At 36.3% G+C, this 20,857-nt stretch overlaps 1 protein-coding gene across 1 annotated transcript; it reads right to left on the bottom strand.

Moving 5' to 3' along the window:
- Positions 1-1,117: 1,117 nt before the first annotated feature.
- Positions 1,118-17,874, bottom strand: LOC123559263 (uncharacterized). Its single transcript, XM_045351063.2, has 9 exons — positions 17,618-17,874; positions 16,865-16,936; positions 15,196-15,369; positions 12,367-12,451; positions 6,807-6,973; positions 6,152-6,322; positions 5,353-5,765; positions 4,739-4,787; positions 1,118-4,006 (listed from the first exon to the last, which is right to left on the bottom strand). Exons 1-9 carry the CDS (start codon positions 17,691-17,693, stop codon positions 3,750-3,752), a joined length of 1,464 nt encoding a protein of 487 aa, XP_045206998.2. The 5' UTR covers positions 17,694-17,874; the 3' UTR covers positions 1,118-3,749.
- Between the last annotated feature and the right edge of the window lie 2,983 nt (positions 17,875-20,857).

Raw genomic sequence — 20,857 nt, 5'->3', positions numbered from 1 at the left:
TCGATTTCTTAAAAACATTTTTGAATCCGTACGCGTTAGCGTCTTTTTTGTATCTCAGTGTTTTAAATAACAACTACATTTTAAGTGATTTTAATGTCGATTAGCAGCATCTATGTGGTTTTTAACATATGTATATTTGTTTGAATAGCAGATCTTAAGTGTATTAAATAGTAGTCTCTTATAATTCTATTTTAGAATGGTCATATACATGTATTTGTACAATTAATATGTAAATGTGATATATGTACAATGTATATGAATGAGACTTGAATAAACAAATATTTGTTTTTTTGGGATACTTATAGATGAATAATAAAAAACTATTGTTCGATATCCTTGTATAGTATTTGCCCTTGAGGGTATTTTTTTTATATAAATATCTATCTTCGGAAGGAGGATGACAATTCTAACTTCTTGTCACGAACAGAACTTTAGGGATGGAAGGCAAGAAGTTCCGTCATGCATTATGTAATGAAGATATGTAGGAAGTATATATCGCAACCAAGTAATTTCAGACTTACTCTGTTAATCAGATGGCAATAAAATAGGCACAAACCCTCAAGCCCAATACGCTTTCTCAACACTGCCGCAATATTCTGTCATATTGGTACACTGAATGGACCGTGATCACAATAACCAGAGAATACAACACTATGCTGTAGAAAGGGAGACTTTGTTAGACATGTACGGACATGTGTTGGCATCTGCATAAAAATGCTCGGCCTTTCAGAGCCAAGGGGATTCGTAACGGTGTTCGACAATCTCTGCGTCCTTGGCATCCTTCAACCGTTAATGTTGCTCAAACAAACGCATGGTTGTCCATACCAGACGGGAAATGCCCACATACGTAATCAAACGACAACCACGTACTTGATGGATTGCTCACAGACGACGAGAACTCGTTCACTTCGGACGAGGCTCGTACTCATCGCGGCGAGAGACTGGTGATTCAAATTAAATGGCTTTAAGATTAACCATTCTGTCACAATGGACACAAATAAACAACACTACAAAAATTAACATATTTATCACCTTCGCTAAAACATTTGAAACGATTACGGTAATTTTTGTTATTATTGCGTTCGTTCGTGTTACTGTGTATGCAATAGCAGATACCAATATAACGTATTTCCATGTGGATGCTGTATGGGTGGCTTTGTTCTTTAAAACTGTTTTTTTTTCCAGTTGGACTTTTGTCCAGGGCTGTATTTTTTATCAATTTTATGTCGGATAAAAACGAAATCAAATAACATGTAATTTCAAGTCATCTTTACTTTCAGGTGCAACATACATGCAGCATTTCTGTTAAATGCACATAAATATGCGGATATGTTATGGATGAAAATAAATAATGCATTCGGCCACACCAAACTGAAAAGTTGTTCATCGGATTTTTTTCTGAAAATATTGTGTCGACGAGCGAAAAAATAATTAAATAGTTGTTTTTGTTTTTGAGAAAATCAGGAGCGAGCGAAGAGCGAAGAAATATATTTGTCTTGTTTTGGTTCTCGATTAACTAATAAAAACCTTAAAATAGAATGTATAGCCCTTTTACATTAGAAATAATTCACCAGGGATTTGAGAAAACATGGGTACAATTTGGTTTGGGTACATTTTGACCTGCAGATACTCATGGAAAAAGGTAATAACATCGGCATGCAGTAGAGTGTAATCAAATAATGTATGCATTTCAAAATGCTGTTAGAAAATATGTAATATACAACAATGCATAAGTCTACACCAGGAGAAACAATCCCGATAACTCTGATTTGAATAATTATGCCACTTAACAACTTAGATTTGTTTGGTTAAAGTTTCATATAACATCCAATATCTCTGTTACTTTCAAAGCTATCGACTGTTATGCCCCTTTTACTGGCAAAGCTCTAATTCAGGGTCAGGCAGTGAGAAAAGTCGAACATGCTGTCTTATGGCCAGCTCCCTAGCTCTTGTTCTAACTTTAAACTTTCTTAACATATCAAATTTGTTGAAATAAAGTTTCGATTAAGGTCTGACATGGTGATTATCGTGCATTAACATTATTCTACTCCAGGACCGAAAAGTTTGAAGCTTTAAATTGGTCTGAACACAACTCATAATGTAAATTCCATACCCCACCCACTTTCGTATAAAAATGCTGATCATTTTGACAGGAAAAACAGAAAACTGAAAAGTGACATGCATCAATATGTATGTACCTTTACCAAAATAATGTACATTGATGTTATCAAATAAATTAGTGTGAGTTTTCATCCAATTTTCAATGAAATAAGTCCGATTTTAGTACCAATTCAATTTGGTAAACATTGGAAGAAAATGGCGTAACTGCATAAGGGGAAATAACTTTAATGCAACTAAATCGAAGTGTCCTCATATATTATAGACGAAATGTATTAATTGTGATTAAATTACATTTAAGAACAATCTTGGACTGGAATTATAAGCATTTGTACACTGTTATGTCCGTAAAAGGTAGCGCACCAAAATATTTTGCCTTGAATTTTTTCAATGGGGCGAGCGCAAGTCAAAAACAAAACAAAAAATGTGTTTCTGAAAATGTACGCGCGGCAAATGCGACGAACAACTTTTTAATTTGGTGTGGCCTTAATGATAGTGTCGCTATTTGACTTATTATCACAGTCGTATTTCTAACAGTTCGTGTACTAAAACTATTTTGCCATCTAAGGAGTCATTGAAATTTCTTGCCTTTAATATACATGTAGCACTAAAATTGACGTCAATTAATTTCAAAACACATTTTTTTCTAAAACTGATTTGTTGAATGCACGTGCGACAGTGTTATCAGCCATGTACGGCATCATTATTGTCTCCGTGCTATGTATGATAAAACACATTTTGCAAATCATAAAATCAGGTCTTAAGCAGCTTGACATTTTAAGGTATCTAGTTTATATTCGTTCGTATTGCGCGTTAGTAGCTAAAAGTGTTAAGAATAAGAATGGGTCAACAACATCAAAATACTGTTTTAGATGGGGATCCTTCAATGACGAGGTAGGAGGGTATTGCCTGTGCGCTAGTGCCACAGCAAACACAAATAATTCGGGATTTTTTTTTTCAAATATTACGAAACTTTGGGACAAATGTTCTAACTACTATTCTAATATGAAAAATCCATGCAAGTTTCCGTTAAAACACGGAAAACTGACGTCACGTCGTCATATCATTTTGCGTCATACAGGCGCCAAATAAGAGTGCTGCTATATCTAATCTATCATTTTATAAAAAAGACGTTTCAGAATCGAAATGATATAACGGAATAGTGTTATACTTAATTCATGCACACATTATATAAGTTCTTACGCTTGAAAAAGCAATTTACTAGTATTAGACGTCTATACTCTCCATAAGTTATTCCGCGGGACGTGTTACTTCCCATATTTTAAAATCTTAAAGCACAGATACGCGTTGATTACGCGCCATGAAATAGTGCTTCGGTATTTCAATTACTCGTGTACATAAAAGACATATTAGAATCAAAATAATACTTAACAGAACCATGTTTTAACATATCTCAGGAATACGAATCGGTTATATGCCGCCACGTGAAATCATTCCGCAAATGTATAACCTCGTCGTACCGTTTACATGGTTCTTCTAGATATCCTTTCCTAATTGTAAAACGGGCAAAGATCTATTTTCTGTGCAACGTAAGCTTTTGATTATTGGTGAATATTTGGCCTTACATAAATTACTATTGAAACAGACTTAACACACAAATTGTCAATGTCTTAACCCTTATCTTTAACATGTGGTTTTCCATTCATAATAGCTTTGCTATCAGTGGGAGGTCTTTTATCAGGTGAAGTTTGCTTCTCTTTATTGTCCTTGTTTGTATTGCTGTCTTGAGGTTTATGGTTTGCTTTTTCTGGATCAGTTCTTGTAGGCCTGATCTTCGCTTTCTTGTTGGCGACACAAACAACAGTGACCACAATGATGATGATAAGGCCGACAATTCCAGCAGCTATACCGGCTATCAGCCCAGCATCTAAAACAAACATGTCTTCAAGATAAAACGTTTTATAATGTGATTTAATCATTAAATACGCAAACAATTATCAATATGTTTTTCAAAGTGGGTACAGACACTGAATGATGTAGGAATCAGCGTATTTAAACCCTTAATTTAGATAAACAAAGTCCGTTGCAATACGCCAGTAATCAAGGATTTCAATGTTTCATTGGTGATTACACTTGTACAATGCTGTTCGGCGGTAGCGGATAGAAGTAACAGTCTACAATGCTCTGCCAGCGGTTGTTGGTAATTATGTTCAAGGGCCATAACTCCGAAGTGCCTGGGTCGATTTAGCTAGTTATCGAACTTGGCCGAGGTCTTATGGTGAAACACATTTTGTTCAAGTTTGGTGAAGATCGGATGAGAAATGTTCGACTTAGGGTGCGGACAAGCTTTGTGTCAGACACACAGACAGACAGACAGGAGTACATCAATATGTCTCCCACACTACTGTGTGGTGGGAGACATAATTAACATTATGTTTTTTTTTTCAAAATGGGTGCAGACACTGAGCGATGTAGGAATCAGCGTATTTAAACCTTTAATATAGATAAACAAAGTCCGTCGCAATACGCCAGTAATCAAGGATTTCAATGTGTCATTGGTGATTAGACTTTCGAAAGTCTTTTAATTACGTATAGAATACATTAAATATAGATCTTATATCGTTGACTTGTACATACAACAAAGAGAAATTATTCATACCGACTGATGATCCAGTGTTCGGTGCAACCAATGTTCTGTTTGAAGGCTCCTACAATATAGGTGTAAGGCAGAGTTAACCAGTTACGTACAGTTGACGAGTTAGGCATAGTTAACAAGTAATAATACTGTAATGAGAATGTATGTTCCCGTTAGGGATATCTAAATCATATTACCAACATGAGAATGGTAGACAGTAACATCAAATCTTCATTCATAAAAATGATATATATTTAGTCATTGTAAAATGTTGTTATGCAAGAATAGTAAAAATACACGTATGTAGTGTATATTAATATCTGCACAAGCTTGAAGAAGTGATGGTGATCGAGCATGGTATGGTAATAAGGATTTGGTCATTACCGTACTCCTAGTGTTCTTAGGCTTCTGTAGATGTTAATATACACAACATATGTATTTTGTCCATTAAATATCACATATCATAACTATAAAAGTGTTGCAGGCGTAAAACATACTATACTAAAATGGCTTAACCACAAACTCTGTCAATATATTCTTTGGTTTGTATAATGACAGTTCGTCTATCATAACGTTACATGTAAATGACTTTTAAGAGTAAGACTGATAACAACATACGAACAATTCGTCAGGCTTACCTGATCTGTAGGAGGAACAGATGTGGCAGTTGTTTTGTCTTTTACTGTATTACTGTCTGTCGCCGTAACAGTGTTTGTAGTGACAGACGTTTTAGTGGTTTGCTTAGACTTTGTAGTTTTTGAGTCTTTTGTAGTTTTTGTCGATTTTGTAGTTTTTGTAGTTTGCACCTCTTTTGTAGTTTTATCTTGTAATGTTGTTTTTACCTGTCTCGTAGTTTTTGCGTCCGTGACTGTTGTCGGTTTGGCGTCTGTGACTGTGCGGGGTGGAAACGTTGGTCTTGATGCTACATAGTCTATATGTACCGTTAGTGAACCGGTTCCTTCAGCTCCACAATGATCGGTTACTTTAAAGTCAAATGTGACTACATCACCGCCTTCTGGCACAGTGATTTCAGAACGAACAGACAGCACTCCTGTGATAAAACCAAATGTTGTTTTTCAAAGGAACATATATTATCATTTATTTCTATGTTTATTAGTCGTCACGTGATCAGATGATATATAATTGGAAGTAACTTATACATTATATACATTTCAAAGTGAAATTTAGGTAAGAACTATCGGCAAAATGGCAGCATTGGCCAATACCTGATGACAACCGAACTTTGTTTACAGCGATAAAAAAACAAACATTTGCAGAACATTAGAAGCGTACCATTGTATATTACAATTAATAATAAAAGTCAAGCTATTACTTATAGCGCACAACTGAAATATGTACTGGATAATTTTCAGTTTGTTTCAAAATCTGTAATGTGACAGTTACACCCCTACTATTATTATTGGCAATTGAAATTACCTGTTTTAGGATCAAACGCGAAGAAATCATTCTTTGTTAGCATTTCAACTTTCAAATCTTTTACGTCTGCTGGATCTGCATCCTTCACTTCTACTGTATATACAGTACTACCTATTTCAGCATTCATGCTTATCGATGTAGCCAGTAGAAGATCAAATTCTGGAGGTGTATCTGTAGCGATAATTCGTTGATAAAAGAAGTATTTTAGCGTTTAAAGAAAAGCCGTGTTTGTTTCTAAAAGAACATATAATATAAATAAACACAACCTCGCTAACATTTAGGTATTTCACATTTAGAAAAACTTACCTTGATAAAAATAAAACAGAGTTTTAATACCCTGAAAAACTGAACACTAGTGTCAACTTTCTACCGTCATAGCCTGGTGTCAGTATAATGTGACTGGGTGGGGTATCATGCCACGTGTCCACGGCGTGGTTTTCCAGTGAGGCAGCACTATAAAGTTAGGCATTGTGCTCACTGCTACAAGTAGACACCGTCGTTTATATGACTGAGCAATTGTTGAAAAATACGTTAAACGCACACGTTCACGCACCCCCCCCCCCCCCCCCCCCACACACACACAAACACAAACACACACACACACACACAACTTCGGTAAAGAAGTTAACTACAGAATGATTTAGATCAAACTTACTGGGTGCTAAAGCGGCCTGTATACCATACGTTCTGGAAGATTGTTTTAAACCTCCGCTAAAATCCACTGTGTCACCAGTCTTCAGTTTGTCGTCATGTTTGACTTTCCATATGCCATCATTGGAGGTACCGTCCGTGTAGTCTACAAGCGAGTCCCCTGGTGCGTACCTTTACATTATAAATAAATTATAGATTATAATATTAACTTGTAAAATATATCAATATTTTTGATACAATAGTATTCTAGTACTTAACAGTACTCTAGATTACATTTTGGAAACAATTTCATCGATAGCTAATAAATTCCTTATATAATGTCTATTTATTGGACCGTGGTCTAGCGGTAACACGTTTGACTGACGATCAAGAAGTCCATGGGTCGAATCCCGGTCCAGTGCTGTCCAGGCACTGGACATTTCTGAGATGTTCTGGAGTTCCTTCCACATAACTAAGAGGCCAGCATCACATGGTGTATATTCATATCGGATCCCACTCTGTGGTAAATGAGAAAACGGATATCTCTGTTCGCAAATATGACATTATTTGTGGTAAACAATGAACTCCAACGTCAGGGAGCTCGGAAAATCGAAATTTTCGTCCTGAACAGATTTTTATGCCTTAAAAACATATGAACCACGGGAAGATGTAGCTAAATATCATTGCTATTTTATCGTTACATTTGTTTCATCATTTGACACAAGTCCGAACGAAAATGGAATGTAGACGGAGGGTATTGGCTTGGATGAACATCGTGCGATGTTTATGAAACTTAAATACGACTTTTCTTGAATATAGCAAATATCTACTACCGTAGATGTGAAGTCGTTGATACCATCCTACTTGTTAATACACTTTATGTGGTTATTTTCATCATGTTTCCTTAAAAACACCCTACTTTTGAATTCGTTAATACACGGGATCCCTCTCAGTCGGTGCAATTTTGCCTCATAGGACCCCTCTTGATTCTCTGCACCCTGCACGGAAACCTCTTCGACAAAATTTTCTATCGGCACCGGCACCCTCAACTTCAATGTTAGAATTTTGAGATGGTATTCTTATTGAAAACAACATCTTTTCTAAGGGAAATAAATCATGGTGTTTTTACTTCCCTATTGCATATGATTTTAAACTGAAAATAAATCAGCAATTTCACATAATATGCATATTTAAATTTTACTATCAAATTTACCTATACCTTAGTGATACTCAAGTAACTTTTAAACTAGAATTTGTATAATTTTATTTGATTCAAAGATTGGCCATTCATGCATAGTTAGTCTGGAAAGGTGGCATTCAGCGACACATCTGTACCATAACAAACCTTCTCACAAGTCTGTATTATTCCTCTCCAGTGAGTTACAATGGTATCGGAAACATCGATATTTTTCCATACACGGACGCCTGACTTTCTTGTGTGACGTAATTGAATGTGGGTCGTGGCATTAGTTCTTTTATTTAGTTCAATATTGTTAATCTAATTCAGACTATTGAACAAATTTATGATAGTTACATTACATCGTATGCGTATGTAATAAAAAGGTTATCATCTTTGCATCGGTAAATATGCACTCGTTCTTTAACGGAAGAACACTGCGCTCCTCAAGTCGTGCAATCTATTTCCGCTGTAAAACACGTGCATAGCTAATGACCTATAATTATTGTGGTGCTTTTAAATACGAACACCATCACATAACTCTAACACTGAAGTTGAACTGAGAGGGCGCCAGTGCCGATAGAAAATTGTATCCGAAAGGGTTACTGTGCCGTGTGCAGAGAGTTAAGGAATCCTGTGAGGCAAAATTGAGCCGACTGAGAGGGATCCCTAGACTTAAAAAGTCTGTTGAGATCAAGTACTCTGTAATAAAGTTTATTCTTTCTTCATACTGACACTGATATTTTCTAAGAAAACCATTTTCTCTCTAGGCTCATCTCAACAGTTAGTCAGAGGTTAGAGATATCGTAAATTTTTTCAGAAAGTGCTATCAAAGAGGATTGATTTTATGGCCAAGTGCTTTACATTTATGACTCTAACGACTGATGCCAGTCTAAGGGATCCCGTGCATTAACGAAATCAGAAGTGGAGCGGTTTTAAGGAAATATGATGAAAAAAACCACATATTGTGTATTAACAAATCAGATAGTATCAACGGCTTCACATCTCAGGTATTAGATACTTGCTATATTCAAGGAAAGTCGTATTTTAAGTTTCATAAACATCGCATGATGTTCATCCGAGCAAGTACCTCCGTCTACATTCAATCTTCGTTTGGACTTGTATCAACTGATAACACAAATGTAACGATAAAAAGGCAATGATATATAGCTTCGTCTTCCCGTGGTTCATATGTTTTTATGCACAAACCTGTGTTCAGGAAAAAAAAAAGATTTTCTGAGCTCCTGACGTTTCATGGTTTACAACTAAAAGTGTCCTGTGCGTGAACAGAGACGGATCCGTTTTCTCATTTACCACTGAGAGGGATCCGTTTTCTCATTTACCACTGAGAGGGATCCGTTATGCATACACACCGTGTATTAATTCTTTCTTCGCGTATATTGATTCTACACTGACGAGATAAAGAAACGCCTCATTCAAACTCGGTATACAATTTTTCGTTAACCGTGATTCAAAATTAGAAAAGAACAATTCCATTCGCAAATTTGATGCTTTACAAGAATTTGTGGTCAATAAAAAATCATTTGATTGTCGCATTATGCTTAAATCTTGAATTTTAATAGCCCGGTCGGAGAAATTGCATTAGAAAAATCAGTAGCGCTTGTGGCCACCTCTGCTAGCAACCACAGCAGCAAGGCGACGCCTCATAGAGCCGCACCAGTTGCGTAACAGACACCGTGGGATTCTGGCCCACTCGTGGTGCTGCGCTGCTACCAGTTCCCGGACGTTTGCTGGCATGGGTTGACGTTCGCGTAACCGCCGTCCGAGATAATCCCACGCGTGTTCAATCGGATTGCAGTCCGGTGAACACGCCGGCCAAGGTAAAACATTAATGTTTCTAGCCTGTAGAAAGTCCCTGGTGACGCGTGCAACGTGACACGGATACGTCCGTCGGCGTTCCACAAGTTGAAACGCGACTCGTCACTGAACACTACGTTCTGCCACGCTGGCCGCGATGGTTGCGGGCCCAAATAAGACGTTGGTGACGGTGGTGAAAGTTAGAATTAGACCGCGGTAGGGCCTACGACAGGTAATTCCGCGTTCTCTGAGTCAATTTCTCACTGTATGTCGACTAATGGACGTCCACGGTTACCTACAACTATACGTGACGTAGATTCCGCCGTCACAAATCTGTCACGTAAATGACGCCGGCGTATATAATTATCCTGTCGTATTGACGCTACACGCGGTCTACCTGAACGTGGTCTATTGATAGACGTTCCCATGTCTCTAACACGTCGAATAAGACGCACAATTGTCGAACAAGAGACGTTAAAACGTCTAGCAACTTGTTCCTGCGTTCGCCCACATTCAAGCATAGCTAACACCTGAACCCTCTCTTCAGAATAAAGCCTCGGCATTACGAAAACTAATGTTTTTTTTTCAGAGAATAGCTGAAAATATGGTTGTGTGTCGTATTACACATGTACCTGTGCAAAAATCGTTCAATCAAACCACATGGTTTACATGCACGGACTGCACGAGGAAATCATGACCAGGTACATGAAGTGAACAATTGGCTGAATGAAACCGCGCGAGTTTTTGTTCACTGTGTTTGTCGGTCAGAGTACATGTAGATTTACTACATTTTACAACAATTAAAAGCGTTAGGAAAAAAATAACGCCAAATTTCAATGAGGCGTTTCTTTATCTCGTCAGTATATATACGGGACAAGTTCTGAGAACAAAACTGTTCATTCGCACAGAGCTAGGGTATATCAGCCAGACAGACCTGTACCTAGCACAGAGCTAGGGTATATCAGCCAGACAGACCTGTACCTAGCACAGAGCTAGGGTATATCAGCCAGACAGACCTGTACCTAGCACAGAGCTAGGGTATATCAGACAGACAGACCTGTACCTAGCACAGAGCTAGGGTATATCAGCCAGACAGACCTGTACCTAGCACAGAGCTAGGGTATATCAGACAGACAGACCTGTACCTAGCACAGAGCTAGAGTATATCAGCCAGACAGAACTGTACCTAGCACAGAGCTAGGGTATATCAGCCAGACAGACCTGTACCTAGCACAGAGCTAGGGTATATCAGCCAGACAGACCTGTACCTAGCACAGAGCTAGGGTATATCAGCCAGACAGAACTGTACCTAGCACACAGCTAGGGTATATCAGCCAGACAGACCTGTACCTAGCACACAGCTAGGGTATATCAGCCAGACAGACCTGTACCTAGCACAGAACTAGGGTATATCAGCCAGACAGACCTGTACCTAGCACACAGCTAGGGTATATCAGCCAGACAGACCTGTACCTAGCACAGAACTAGGGTATATCAGCCAGACAGACCTGTACCTAGCACACAGCTAGGGTATATCAGCCAGACAGACCTGTACCTAGCACACAGCTAGGGTATATCAGCCAGACAGACCTGTACCTAGCACACAGCTAGGGTATATCAGCCAGACAGACCTGTACCTAGCACAGAACTAGGGTATATCAGCCAGACAGACCTGTACCTAGCACACAGCTAGGGTATATCAGCCAGACAGACCTGTACCTAGCACAGAACTAGGGTATATCAGCCAGACAGACCTGTACCTAGCACACAGCTAGGGTATATCAGCCAGACAGACCTGTACCTAGCACAGAACTAGGGTATATCAGCCAGACAGACATGTACGTAGGACCCTAGGACAGAGCTAAGGTATATCAGCCAGACAGACCTGTACCTAGCACAGAGCTAGAGTATATCAGCCAGACAGACGACCTGTACCTAGGACCCTAGGACAGAGCTAAGGTATATCAGCCAGACAGTGCTGTACCTAACACAGAGCTAGAGTATATCAGCCAGACAGACCTGTACCTAGCACAGAGCTAGAGTATATCAGCCAGACAGTGCTGTACCTAGTACAGAGCTAGAGTATATCAGCCAGACAGTGCTGTACCTAGCACAGAGCTAGGGTATATCAGCCAGACAGACCTGTACCTAGCACAGAGCTAGGGTATATCAGCCAGACAGTGCTGTACCTAGCACAGAGCTAGAGTATATCAGCCAGACAGACCTGTACCTAGCACAGAGCTAGAGTATATCAGCCAGACAGTGCTGTACCTAGCACAGAGCTAGGGTATATCAGCCAGAGAGACCTGTACCTAGCACAGAGCTAGGGTATATCAGCCAGAGAGACCTGTACCTAGCACAGAGCTAGGGTTTATCAGCCAGACAGACCTGTACCTACACGTTAAGCTTGTGGAACATATTTCTTGACACTAAGGCCTTATTGATCTATACCCACATTTTGAACATTTTAAAGAAAATATCCTTTCTTTTTCGATACCATTGAATAGATGTTTGTCAAATTCTGCAAAGAAGGCCATTTTATATTGTTGACAATACAGGTATAAACACGCCTGCATGTACATTAACTTACCAACCAATGACGTCATTCTCCTCCACAGACAAACGATCTTTAGCATTCACATCAAAGGTAACATAACCTGATTTACGGTCCTTTTCTGGAAATATAACATAATATCGATGTTACTCATTGCCCACTGATACCGAAAATCAATATAATGTAGTAAGATTGTTGATATCAGTATTGGGCACGAACTTCTTTCTGCAACAAATCTCAGCAGAAATGAAGAATTTTGATTGGTATGTGTAATTGAAGTTAAAGTATGATCTTATTAACAAACAGCACATTTTAATAATGCGACTGCCCTCTCATGGAGTTCTTTAAACTTTCTCTGTGGCAGTGTTGTCCTTAAGCAGGAGATTTAAGTGCATGATGGATGTTTCACTTTTATTACCTCGCACAAGTTGACTCAGCTAAACTTAGTATTCTATGTTTTTGTTTGGTTCCTTTCTACGCTTCAAGGTGACCTTGTTTTTAAATTTCTCATCTTGTTTATATAAATACTCACATAAGCCTCATGTATTTTGTTTTATTCATTTTTTTGCCAGTTTATCACTTACAGATGATCTAAATCTGCAGCTTACCGAGGTTATTCTAACTGTTATTCTTGCATAAAACCTTTTGTTTTTTGCCGATTTCGGGCATGCACAAACAGGGAAAAAACGTGTACAAACAAGGAGATTCTCGTGAGCACGCGCTGTTGGTGAACGTTTTGAATATGCTGTTGCAGGTCCAACGTAAGCAAATTATGGATCCCGAATCAGTTTTGGCCGAAGTCGAAAGGTCCGAGATTTATGAAATCTTTTCATCTGCATTTTTATTAAAAATATCATTTTTCAACCTAACTTTACTTTAACTTGTAATAAGCGCTACCTCTCTTGATACGCGACTGAATTGACGTTCCTTATTATTGTATTATTACGCGTATTAGACTCAAAGTAAGTTTACACGCCGCGATTTAATCCCTAAAAATGATAGGCAAACAACATTTACAAAAATACAATTTCGTTTTCCAAATTAATTTGAGTCGAGAAAGTTGACATGCTTACTTTAAATCTTACACTAAAACTTTTAAGAAATGTTTGTGTCTACTTTACACATCTATGCAGTCTACTGATGTAGTGATGGTGTGTAATGTAAAGCATAAACATGACGAAGCGTAAAGTTTGAAGGATTTTTCCATAGTTAATGAACATTTGATGAACAGACGGTATTTATTATATATTTTTCAATTTATTTGTAGATCTCACCAACCATGTTTGAGTTTATAAATCCAATCTAAGTTGATTATATCGATGTTGGAAAAATTCAAATTTTTGTGTTTATCAAACTTTGATCGCGATGGGGTAGGGTGCAAAGCAAAATTTTCTAGTTATAGGCCTAGAGATTTCATTTTTAACGACATGAAGAATATAGGTATCGATACCAGTTTCTATTAAACGATAATATTTACATTTAATAAGCGTAAGGGACAGACTATTAATTTAAACCAAGCAGAATTGTGTTCTGTTGGCACCTCACCTGCAAATTGTGTAAAGACAGGATGCCGTGTATGCCCTTTTCTCATAATTCCGAGCCTCTAAAGCTAAAGGGGAAGTCATGCTTATTTTACATATATTTTAATATTAAAGAAATTACCACAAGAATGTCCGTTCGACATGTATAAAATATGCACTGTTTCTGTATACCCTGGAAATGCATGAATAAAACATGTGTCCATAACAACCTGAAACGGCCGACTTCGATCGGCTAATGTCAGCTGAATAGTCTTGTTTTTCCGATATTTCCAGCACTTTAGTTGTGTTTTATGCAAGAATAGCGATAACACACGTTTGTTTCGTGAAACAACATCTGCAGAATCCCTCGGGCTATGTTGGTGCACTCGCCCTACGGGCTCGTGCACCAACCAATCCCTTGGGATTCTGCAGATGTTGTTACACAAAAAAACGTGCGTTAACCCTACATTCGGAATCAGTGCATAATGTACGATTAACCTACCGGTATTTAAACCCATTTAAACATACTGAAAGGCTTGTATGCAAAATCCCGTCTACAGATCAGTGTGAGGCAAGATTAAAACCATAAACATCATGTTAATTGGTAACTTCAGTTTATTACAACATTCTTTATTGCTGGATACGTCAATGAGATGGTTGACGTGTTAATGGCATCCAATAACACATCATTACTTTCTTTTCTCCTCCTAACGTTCTCATCAAACTTGCTAGAACACGAATTCTTCCGCGAGATTAATTGTTGCTTAGCTACAACTGGCGTTTTTCTTTGCGTATTGTGAAACAACACTTAAATGAGGTCTTTAATCGTGAGTCGTTTACAGTATTTTTGATACAACATATTAAATCAACAAACGAAAATTAAAAAAAAGAGAAAACAAAGCGATAGAAGGTCATTCAGATTTTGACCCCAAGAATATATGCGTGCTGACTTCAACAACAACAACAACAAAAATACACGTCTTAACCGTCTTGTTATTAAATAATTGTAATATTGCGACTTGAAGTACGGAAACACAAACCGAACAGTTTTAATTTAATTTTTTCAAAACCAATAAAAACAAACATGTCTGGTTCACGTAAGGTAACACTCTTTTATAATGCTTAAACATTTTTTTCTCAATATTTCAAATGTCACCGTGTTAATGTTCAGGTCAAGTTTTATTACTGCATGTAGATTTTAGGCTTATCATTCCATAAATAAAACCAGTTAAATTGATGCTGATTGTGATTTTATATTTATTTATTTACTGCGGTCTTGGTGCTCAAATTTATTTGCACTTTACTGTTGATATTTAACTGCATGAAATATCTACTAAGTACTTACTAGTAACGGTGTATTTATTAAGTCCAATCAGTTTGAATTGTTTATTCTTTTTATCTGACGGTCTCCATATTTGCAGCTCTATGTTACCATTGTCACCAATAGAAAACTGCCATTGCTTTACCGTGCCACAGCAATCCACTTTATAAAGGTCCCCGTACACAACATAGCCATATCCTGAAATAATGAGAGAATATATATCAATTTACGAGTCTGCCAGTAATTTTAGCATGCCCAAGTAGTTTGTGTTGAGTAAACCTTCTTAACCATATGAAGTAACTGACCAGTAGCAGTAGCTATTACTGACAGCGTAGAAGAAAAACTTAAGAATAAAGAATAAATGTTGCATTTTTACTTATTATTAATTAAATGTAAATACCAATGAGCTGTATATGATAATATTATATCATACATGATACTAATGTAGTACAAACAGTTACTCTGGTACACTGTACTTTTATAATTAATTAATTTAACTTCGGGTATAACTGCATTCAATGATTCTGTCTTTGAAAACGCAAAACAATCATGTTTAGAATAAAATGTTATAAAAAACACTCTCAATTGTTTAAGGAAACTTGTTTTCCATTTGGTACTTGATTTTAACATTTCAACGACATACACCAAACGCATGATGCCATCATTCATTTATCAAACGCGAATATTTAAATAAGCGTTGGTATAGAAGATTTTTCCTCTACGGGTAAAAATATAAGATCTTGCCTCTTGGGGTTAAAACGATGGTAGATAGATTTTGATTTAGTAGTTTAATGTTAGAATTTTCAAATCAATTAAAAAAACACGCTTACAAAAATTGTCAACCAATCTTTCTGCATGAAACTTTTGCGCATAAATTCTGGTCTTAATCCCTTAAGTCCACGAGGTTTAAGTCAAAATTGCGTAAATGGCAGTATAAATCCTTACATTAACTGAATACTTGGAATAAGATTTTTTAGTAATTAAATAATAATAACTTTATTTTACGAGCAAAACAAGACCTGTGTAACTGGTATAAGATCAAGAATTTGTGCTGTGTTAATTTATACTATTATATTTGCATATATTATGTATTCGGGGAAAGAATTTTCAGTCATATAAATGACGGTGTTTACATGGAGCACAACTTTATAGTTCTGTTTCACTAGGATATTATGCCATAAGAACATAACATGATAGCCCACCTGGTCACATTATGCTAATACCGCGCTGACCAGCCCTGGTCCTATTCGTTATTGCCGAGAGATACGCAAGGAGCACCTATTGTCTTTTACACGTCTTTGGTATGACAGTGAAAAGGAGTGAACCCACGACCTCTCGCACTTTAAGCGGACGCTCTAACACTAGGCTACCGAGGCCTTGTTATCATAAAAAAACAGCATTAAAATTTACAGCGCGCTCAATTTGTATGTTATAAAATTATGTAAAAGCATTTAAACTATTTTTTATGGAAATAAGAGAAAATTTAGTGTTCTATACTAAGCGAAACTTACCCTCGATCTTTAGTTAAAAACATATCAAAATTACAGCAAAATCAAATCGCGCAAAGATATAATTTCCATTTTACGGTCACTGCCCACTTTAAAGTGTAAATAAAAATAAAAGCAGAGCTAATACAAAACAAGCACACGCTCGAACTTTATCTGAAACTAGTAATATATTTCAGTATTCCTACCTTTATCTTTATCAAAATCTTTGTTAAAGTCTTTTGGATTGTCGGGACCGGCAACACTGTCCTCCTTACAGGCTGTAAAGAACGAACGAATACATTTAACATGTATAATATACAATGTAACAAATTTTTATATAAATCTATTTTGCCTTTCTGAACTGGCATTTGATATCTAGCAAAAGAACTGAGTCATTTACGTTTTATAAACAACATATTCTTTGCGAAAAGCAAGGTAAATAATCTGCATTAACAAATATGCTAAATGATTCAAAGTTTATCACAATTTCTCAAAAGATGGCTCCAGATCAGATACGCTAATATTGTTCATAATTATAAAATTAAAATATGCTCCGATGTACAAATTCAGTGATGAGATAAAATATGTATAATGAAGTAATATTTTACAACTATTTTGTGTAAGTATTCAAATTTTATCTTTAAATATGATTCTTAGATAGATAAATCCCAAAGGAATGAATATTTTGCATCTATCATATCTAACTATGCCTTTAAATTTTGAACAACAATTAATACTTAAAGTTGAAACTTTATTATAGACAGAAATTGGACGTGCAAAATCGACAGTTTCCACTGTTATTTGTTAGAAAAGCTACTTTATTTTTTGTGAACCTTAGAAATAATAATACGCCGTATGTCAAATATTTATATTTTACTGAAAATGATATGAAGGGTAACAATCGATGCAAAAATGCTAAATTCAAAGGAAGGTAAAATTAGTTCCGACAATATACTTACATTTGCTTTGTGAATTTACGGCTCTTGGAAGCAGAAGGAGAATGAATAAAAAGTCCAGAAAGTTCCGTATAATCATGATGTAGCAAGCGGGAATATGTGCCAAAACTCGACCGACATTTGTAAGGTTGTGACTGTCTTCAAGCCCTCTAAAGTTTGTAATGCTAGTAACAAAGTGTGTGAAAATATATTTTCTATACACCAACCTCAAGAGTTTTACAGCCTCTAATTAACATAATCTACAATTATTATGCACTAAAACAACGTTGCTTTTAGATCGAAGGCAGAGGAATTCAAGAAAAACAACAATGCGGTCAAAACAGAAAAGTTTGCCCCGATCGAAATACGTGGACTTGAACGAACGGAGTCAAGCAATTATCCATTGGTAAACAACATCATCCATAACAACATGATTAATGTCACGAGGAATTTCGCGCGCGCAAACAACAATAAACTCGCATTAAGAGCGAGACGTACCAAGGATCATCAACGTTTTACAAAGAATTCAAAGGTTACTAAAAGTCATAAAACTTGTAAGATCGTTGGGAATGATTTGATCGCATTGAAAAGCGTCACTTCTCAAACCTTGGTTATATCTTTTATATCATTAACAACGACCAATAAAATAATATACTACAAGCATCAGATATTGAAGGAGAACAAACGGCGACTTGACTGCCACTTCAATGTTGACACATAACTGGTCCATATTTTCTAACATTTAGATTATACATTAGATTAAAATAAAAATAAGATTCTTCTACTGGGATTCGTCCCTGTTAAATTTACCTGTTCTGATAAGATATGAAAGACTAACACGTATTCTGCAGTGCAATACTGTTCACGTGTCAACAAAAACTGATGTGTTTTACTGACAACAAAGGAATTAAGGTCTATGTTCTCTTGTGAAATAAATAAATGTTATTGTTCAGTAAGCACATAAAGCTATAATTTCTACTTATTCTCATATCATTTTAATCATGTCCATATATAATACAACGTTCATCCATCACGAGTAAAAAAACCGGTTCAGTCCTTCGTTAATAACTCAGCAAGCTATGCCGAGCATTTTATCAAATATATTCAAAGAGTAAAGTAATTTCAATGTGGAATGGGATGAAAACACACACTTTCTCACTGCGTATACAGCATACCTGTAAGAATCTTTAATTCTTTGAAGGCCGGTGATCTCAAAGCGTGTATTTATTTACTTTACTCAACAGCTTTTCTAACTCCACACCTATTTTTCTTTTTTTATCTCTGTCAAATTTTGACAGAATTGAATGAAGATTGGACACATTGTTTAATGATCAGTTCAGTTAAATATTACACAACAGTGATATCAATTGTAAGTATATTCGTTGAGCCGTGATAGTTGTAATAAGGTAACCCACTAATAAAATGTCATAAAATGAAAACTTGGTGCTGGTCTTTGTGCGGCTAGTAGTGCCATCTGCGGGATTAAACAATTTTATGGCCAATAATTCAATCTTAAAGGGATGGAATATGATCTTGAATACTATTCAGTTCTGCAAGTGTACATTAATAGACTACAAGTTTAGCTTTTAAAAAAGCTAGAAAGTGGCTCGCTTAGCTCTTGTTCTAACAGGGCAGTTATGAAGCACAGTGATATGCCAGTGAAAATTATAGGGTCTGTGATGCCTGGATAGGTCAGTGGTAGAACGTTTATTGTGGGTACACAGGTTATGTGTTCAATGCCTGAACGTGAGCATTTTACCAGAAATTCCCTTGCTTTTTGCTTAGCATTAAAAAGAAAACCAACTTCCTCTCTCTTGTACATTCATGGCGATGGATATCATATAGCGTAATATAAGTACGTTTTTTTTCTGTTTTTCTTGCGTTTTTGCGGGAACCTTCAGTGTAGAGAGTTGCAAAAACCGATAAATTTAACGAGAAGAGCCGAAAAGGAAGGAAGGGTACTGTATTCTGTGTTGATAATGCCTTGAAAGTTTGCCTTATTACTATTTCAGATCTTGTCTACATAGTTCTGAGGCGTATATTCATTCATTTTTTCCAGAAAAGGAGCAATCTGAATCTTTCTGCATAATTTCAACAACTACAATAAGGGACAGGCAATCGATGCATTTTCTACTTGCATAGATTGGTCCTTTGCGTGTCAAAAATACCGTTATATGTTGCGCCAAGTGTAGGCTGCATTTCATTTCGCTGACATTTATTTGATTATTTCTCGAGAATTACTACACAGATGTAATAAATTATGTGGAAGTTGTCTTGAGTTTGTATTAATTGATTGTGGGAAGATTGATATAAATAATGTTGTGAAATATTGTGAAATACTTGCATTTTGTTGGCATTTTTTCAATTTATGTTTATTAAAGTTTATTGTCTATTCCATCACATGCTTACATATAATACATGAAATCAATTCAATAAAATACATGTATGGCCAATCTTAAAAGATTTGTAATAGACATCAAATCAAACATTAAAACAGTTTAACAAATCAATGGCACCTTACTTAATATATAGTTACAAAGAACTACAAGAGACTGCATAATCTCAATCATATTATACATTACAACAATATGACTGAGTATTAATATCTACATGATAAAATGTAGACTATAACTGCTTATCAAGACTAAAATCTGCCATAAAAGGATTCTAGAACTAAGACACTGACAAGAAAGTTATGCACTAATGCGCTAGGGAAAAAAAATTGTTAAGAAACTAAGTATCACCTCAGATCAGATCTGAAATGAACAGATTAGCAGTAATATTCTACATAAATGATAAAAATAATGTACATATGTACTAAAAGTAAAATACAATGGACATTATTTACAAAGAAAACACATTCTTCTATTAAGTATACTAAAACAGGTTTTGGCACTAACCCTTATAACATCATGGTTGGAAAATATAAACTTAATTTTATCATTATCAGTGAGTGACATAAAATTTTCATCAATATCACAAGCTTTGCTGAACAAGGCATTTCTTAAATCACTATATACCTCGCATTGCATCAGTACATGTATTTCAGTTTCGACATCATTACAGAAAGGACAAATTCTGTCATCAAATCTGAGACCTTCATAGCGCACAGTTTCTATTCTGAGAGGTGCAACACCTAGTCTAAATGTACAAAATGCTGATCTATGTGAAGGCGGTAAAATCATTGAACAGTATTTTTCTACAACATATTCTGATTTAAAAGTGCAATAAGTACGAAGTTTGTTACCACCATTTCTAGAAGGA

Source organism: Mercenaria mercenaria, chromosome 5, assembly GCF_021730395.1.
Source record: "Mercenaria mercenaria strain notata chromosome 5, MADL_Memer_1, whole genome shotgun sequence".
In the NCBI taxonomy this organism is placed as follows: Eukaryota; Metazoa; Mollusca; class Bivalvia; order Venerida; family Veneridae; genus Mercenaria; species Mercenaria mercenaria.
Note: the sequence above shows the minus strand (reverse complement) of the source record. Positions and strands in the feature narration are given on the sequence as shown.